Genomic DNA, 6,744 nt, shown 5'->3' on the forward strand with positions numbered 1-6,744 from the left:
CAAATTCCAATAAAAATATGAGTGGAATGGAATGGCTGCCATACATTTAGAGATGCTGATTTAAGAAAAAATTGCAGTGGTCTCTTCAATTTTTCCAGAGCTGTAGATCTTAACCTATACTTGGATTCACTTATACACATCCATGACAAGTGGCCATTTCCTGTAGCAAAAAAGGTTTTCCTTAATCAAATATATAACCCACCCCAAGTTGTATGTTCAAAAGCAAAGCAGTGTATTGCAGCCTGTAGTTAACAGACAGATGAATCCTGAATTCTTCTGAAAGCTTCTGTCCGACTTTGATAGCCTTAGGCTTTCTGCACAGTTCCTAGCCCAGACAAACCTACCTCAAAAAAACATTTCAGAAGTAATTTACTTGGAATTACACACTAGGACTATGAATAGGTCTGACATTAGCACACATTATTGAACCTGCTATGAACTTATTCAAATGTTCTTCTGAACAATAAAGGGGCAGTATAAATCTGGGGCCATGGCACAGCACTATAAAAATACAGTGAAATATGGAGGTTGTGTAGGAACCTGCCTTTGAAGGTATAAGGCACCACTGAATTGAAAGGAATATAAAATTTGATTTTCTGCTTTACAATTACAATTTACAGTCCTATGTTTACAGCAAAAAAACAAAAACAAATGACATTAATAAAACACCAGTCTTCCCCATAGCTCTTTTAAATCTGATTCTCAAACTGGATTCATTGCCTGTTGTATGACGGTCTGCTTTGGAGTCTTTGTTTTGTTGTAATGAAAGGTGCATTTTTGATACATTATTTATATATTATTATTTACAATAATATTAATAACTGCTATAGATGCTCATTTCGGTGCAGCTCAATTCTTGACCTGAATACAGTACAATCTCTTGTTGGAAGCCTTCCTGCAAGATTTGTTGCAAAGTATATGAAGAGAATTTCCATGGATAGCTACACAAGTGTGATGTCAGCTCCTAAAACACATGCTCTTTGAAACTGCCATGTGACAATGTTACAGATATGAGCACCCATAAAAAACACAACTCTCCGATATACTTTGTTTCTATATTTGGATGGGACTTAAAGGCTATAAAGGAAGTGACCTCACTGAAGGCAGTGCCTTCAGCAATTACCTCTTAAGTCAGGGCAAAGGTGAGATTTAAAACCATGATCGCTGCTTTCTAGTGCCCCAGCAGAGTGATTGAAAAAGCAAATACCTCCATCATGCTTCAAAACAAGCATGGTGTGAACTCCCTGCATATGGAGAGTTGTTGCAAATCATTGCCACTGGGGGTTTCTCCCATATTATTCCCTTATTGGTGATAAAAACCTCTTTCAATGTAGTTTTAAATCATACCAGTAGATCTTGACATTCAGCATTTGTATGAATTGAATTACTTAATGTAATGTATCAAGAGTTCCCCTCAGATCTGCAAAAACAATCCACAGGGATTGCACTGTAACAGAATACTCTAAATAATAATAATACATGTTCAATATCAATTAATTTAATACAAGTAACCATTTAATACAGACCTAACTGATGGCTACAGCACAACAGCCCTCAATAAAGGCAATATTTTAATGTCCGTAGGAGGAAAACCAGAAAAAGAGATTGAATCTGAAGGCCAAACACATTGAGTATTTTAAAAACATTAAAAAGCATTCACAGCACTGTCTGAGCAACACGCCTGTTGACAACTTGCAGTATTACATTTGGTAATATTGTGTTACATGTTCATTTATAACCAAACACTATGTGACTACGGGAGCTGTAATAATGAAATGGTAAGTCGGGTAGGGTCAGCTGAATTCTTTAAATCAACTTTGAAAAACATCCTTCTGGCATTTTCAACTTACTTTGAAAAGCTGTCTGTCTGGTTAATAATGGACATCTAGCGAGGCTTTACATGGTAGAAGGGATTGGACAGCTGATCCACATTGCCCAGAGCTATCCCTGAGTGAGAGGCATCCTTTACTATATTGTACGTCTCTCAAAGTCTGATCTTTCCTGCTATTCATCTTTGAGGACAAGTTCCTGGAAAGAGACTTGTGCAGATAAAAAAGGTCTTGGCTGGCAACATGACTTAATTCGCTTGCTCTAATATGTAGGTACGTTTTGATTTACAGGATTAAACTTGAACTTTTAATGATTCTGCACATTTAATGATCTGCCCTACACCACAGAAGACCTGCAGATAAAGACTGAATATTGCAATGCTGTCCTTCCAACAGTCAGAGCAACAGGTTGACATTTCACAATAGGTTATGGTTGGGATATGCATCAAACGAAGCGTATACCTTATTTAATACGAGTCTTGTTTCAGATTATTATAACTATTTTTCGTGTCATGAGAGGAGAGAAGAACTGACAAGTTAAACTGAATTACTATTATGAATTGGTGATGCCTGTACTACCTGACAGACCAATATGTTTTTTAGGTCGTTTACATCAACTCTTTCAAGGCTGAATATAATTGCACTACAGCTATTATCATACTAATGAAATGCTGTCAAGAGGAATTGGTGTTGAGGCCTAGACTAGAGAAAGGCCTAAACCGGGAGCTGACTTTAACTTTTAAATTCTGGAAAGGTCGGCTGTAATTTACTCTCAGTAGATTTCTTCCCAAGCCCTATTTTTTGGTTTTTACATTGGTTACATTTCACTTTCTAATTTCCTTTTTGTAATCCAATTAAGGTGGAGTTCAAAGTGCCTAAATTAAGCAGTATTTGACCAATGGTCTATGATAAACGCACACAAATGTGCTGCCTATGCTATGCTTCACCAATCATAACCGTGTAGTCTAAGATACGTTTCTTGTTTAAAAAATAAAAGCACAATTTAAAAAAAGTGATTCTTATAAAATGCATTACAAACCACATTATTCAAGTTCTAGGTGAAATGCGTTATTATAAATACGTTTACTAAAAGTTACAGCATAGACGTGTATATAGACTGAAAATAAAATGTTAAAAATAAATACATAAAAGTAACTGTTAAATCGGTATTTTAAATGGCAAATTGTTAAGCGAACACAAACGCACCAATAACAAACGGCAGAAATGTGTACAGTATCAAATCAAAACTGTATTCATTTCTATCGGCCGCCTGCAACATTAGAAACTTTGTGTCTGGGGAAACAGCGGGTCCCATTTCGCTATTCATTTCGTTTATAGTTATGTAACATTTAAACCCTTGTAAACCTTAAGTGTCGGCCAAATACAAACGCGTTAAAGTATCCATACAAGCGATTTACAAGACCTGTCAATTGTGCTCGCACGCAAGCTGGGTTCCGACCCTTTACAGGTGCCAATAAGGAGATTACACAGCGACGCAGCTAAGAAGGGAAACGAAATGCTTTGTAAATTGTAGCAGAAATAAGCCGCAAAACATCCCTGAATGCAATTCAATAACCGAAGTATTAATATTTGTCCACGTTTGAGATTGTTACCATATACATGTGATTAGGACTCCACAGCACCGAAGTTAAACCGTGTACCTGTGCTGAGCTGAGCGAACGACAGGAAGATCAGCGCCGCCCCCAACGCAGGGTACTTGTGATGGTGAGCCATGGCCACACACTCATCCGAAACGCCGAGCCCCGGATCCAGCCCAGTTCATTTGCTGGGGTTTTGCGCCGCTGCTCTGCCAGCCCCGTTTAACATTGCTGCACTGCTACTGACTGGTCACATAACTGAACACGCAACAGCACCGCCACTCCGCCCCCTGACTGATTGGAAGTAAAGAGGATTAATGCGCTCCCCCCCCCCCGTGATAAAAACACTGACTGACTGACAGTGTTTACTGGCTGGGAGAGCATGGTCAATGTGATGTCCTAAAGCAATATTATCGATCGGAATTGGCTCATAAATAAAGGCAAGGATGGAAATAGAATGTAGAATGTGTCCGTATTCTAGAATGCATGTGTGTTACATCTCTCTCTCTCTCTCTCTCCACACACACACATTGTTGTTGTTTTGTATAGTGTGATTAAAATGATTAAAACAAGCTAACGCAACAGTACACACAAAAACTGCAATGGAAAACAAGTTGGATGAATAATACATTCCCAGCTGAGCAACTGCACTCTTTATAATGCAGCTCCTGTTTGGACATTACTTTCCATAGAAGGTATCGGAGCTACCCTCCCCGGTTCTACGATTTCTTGCCATGAAAGCTATGTATTGCATTTGTATATGTTCCATCCAACCAAAACACAGTATTTATAACAGATCAGAGATCTAATTATTTTAAGCATCTCATAATCTCTACCTTCAGTGACATCTGGGGTCTATTCATAATCTAAACATGAGGCATGTACAGGTTTCATTCAAGTGCAGTTATGCAACGGCTATTTCTGTCCATGCTGTGTCGTTATTTGTCAGTCAGTCTTACAAATAATGTTTCTATGTCTGATCGATTTTAAAGCATATAGCTCGTCGATTGAGCATAGCTCTCTCACAGTCCGGCTATAGAAGAGTGTGGGTGTTGATTTCAGAATTCTTCATCCAACCCAGCTCGGGCACTGCATCCGGAAACTTAAAGAAACCAAGTGTGTTGCGAAGCAGGCCAAAAGTATTTCGAACTGTTGATCCTATACTGCCAAGGACTTGCCCCTGTCCAATCAGGATGCAGTCTTCATCTCAGCCACTCTCTCTTAGACTCATTCATCCCCCCGCACAACTGAAAGCTGCCCCCTCACATCTATCCTATGGCCTAATGTCCAAGATGTCTCCCTAGAAACATGATACTCCCTAATAGCGCACCCCTCTGCCCTCATACTCTTAGTACAAAATTGGCTGAAAATATAGTTTAGGACAGAGCTGGGGGGATGGATGTTGTTTTTTAGTTGTCCGATTGGTTATGGATACGAACAATAGTCATGATTAGCATATTCTTACCACTTACACACGTTCTCTCTTTTCTAGGTAACTCAAAAGAACCCCATACTGTACAGATTTATTCCCCATTGAACTATGTAGAGGTAAAAATTAAATTAACAATCCAAGGTTTATTTTATCTCCAGATGGCCGATAAGGCTTCAGTAACCTTAACACCTTGAACCATTAATAGCTGTAGACTTAATAAAATACAGGCAAGAATGAGAACAGAGACCCCCTGAAGTAGCAAGACCCTGTTAGATCAAGGTGTGGAATCACAGATAATGTCCCAAGTATATACAGTATATACTGGAAACAATTAAGAGACCACTGCAAAATTATCAGTTTCTCTGGTTTTACTATTTATAGGTATGTGTTTGGGTAAAATGAACATTTTTGTTTTATTCTATAAACTACTGACATCATCTCCCCCAAATTCCAAATAAAAATATGAATGGCATGGAATGGCTGCCATACATGTAGAGATGCTGATTTAAGAAGTGTAGTGGTTTCTAAAATTATTTCCAGAGCTGTATCTGGATTTCAGAAAGCAGTTACTGCACACGAGAGAAATAATAAAATCCATAATAAATCAGTGTCTGAAGCTACATCAGTTTCTATTTAACACTATTTCTGTACTACACTAAAGCACAAATTCACAATGTTTGACAAGAAAGGTACATTCATCAAGATGAAAGTCTTCATACAGAGACTTATCTAGTGACATTGTTTGTGATTTGCCTCACAAAAAAATATTGCAATACAATAAATCGACAGCTGGAACATTTTGCTCAAAATGGTCTTTGCTACCATGCCCCTTGTATTAAATGCCATTACTTTGCTTTAAACCTCCATGTCTTTGATAGTGGTACCATAAGCACAGGAAACTAAAGTTCTCCTCAGCATGCAAAATAAGGCTAGAATTTCATTTCAGTTTGCTTTTCATTTAAACTAAAATCAAATGATACAGCCAAGGCGGCAAGAGATCCTAACCTTTCACTTCAATAACTTTGCACTATTTACTTCATGCAAAGCAAAACCAACTCAGCACCAACATCTTGAACTTGTACCAAATGCGACAAATCATGATACATTGAAGGAAAAACAAAAAACCCTCTACTTAATATCCTGAAAGCCCACTCCACACAAATCTTAATGATAATCACAAACCAGGTTGAATTTACCCTGAGTAACAAAATAATTGATAAATTGCCAGGACATTTTATCTAATAAGCACAAAATCAACAACCTTTGCGAGTTAAAATGCCATTCCAGCGAGTTTGTAGAAGGGTTTTCGTCGGACAAAAATTGCAAGCTTCATTTCTGAAAAACAGTCAGTCATTCATGCCAATATAAAAATATAAATAAAAACAAAGTCCTAATATTAAATGCTAAATTCGATCTGCGTACGTTCTCTGTAAACCCGAATGTAACTATAGTAACAGCACAGGTGAGTTGGCGGAGGTCTCTAATTATTAGTCATTTATGAGCACAAAGACATTTCTGGGATGAATTTATAGATTACTTTTTACTTCTTGCCAGATGTACCGATTACATAAATATAGTTTAGTAATAAAGCATTTATCATTCGGATGTGTGCAAACTGCTTTAAGTCTTTATTTCTGTTCAGACTTTAATGAATAATGAATTCTATCATTTGTAGTTAAAATGGTGTGCACTTCAAGCCTTTTTGTGTGAATGTTTTTGTACTATATTTTTTTGTACTAATAAGTATCTTTGCATTCTTACAAAATGCTGCATAATTCTGAGACCGGCTTTAAGAACCAGAGTTTATCTCTCATGCCAAGTCTGTCAGTTACAGCTCCTGTTGCAACGCATAGGAGGCCGAATCTGCTGACCAGGAGGTTTCCGC

At 37.8% G+C, this 6,744-nt stretch overlaps 1 protein-coding gene across 1 annotated transcript in view; it reads right to left on the bottom strand.

The window, feature by feature from the left end:
- acvr1c (activin A receptor type 1C) overlaps positions 1 to 3,655 on the bottom strand; it is a 28,356-nt gene extending 24,701 nt beyond the window's left edge. The window contains exon 1 of the mRNA XM_066687860.1: positions 3,491 to 3,655. Within this exon, the coding sequence (XP_066543957.1) occupies positions 3,491 to 3,563 (73 nt within the window). The 5' untranslated portion in view covers positions 3,564 to 3,655. The remainder of the gene's footprint in view (positions 1 to 3,490) is intronic.
- Positions 3,656 to 6,744: the final 3,089 nt, after the last annotated feature.

This window comes from Amia ocellicauda, chromosome 16 (assembly GCF_036373705.1).
Source record: "Amia ocellicauda isolate fAmiCal2 chromosome 16, fAmiCal2.hap1, whole genome shotgun sequence".
Classification (NCBI taxonomy): Eukaryota; Metazoa; Chordata; class Actinopteri; order Amiiformes; family Amiidae; genus Amia; species Amia ocellicauda.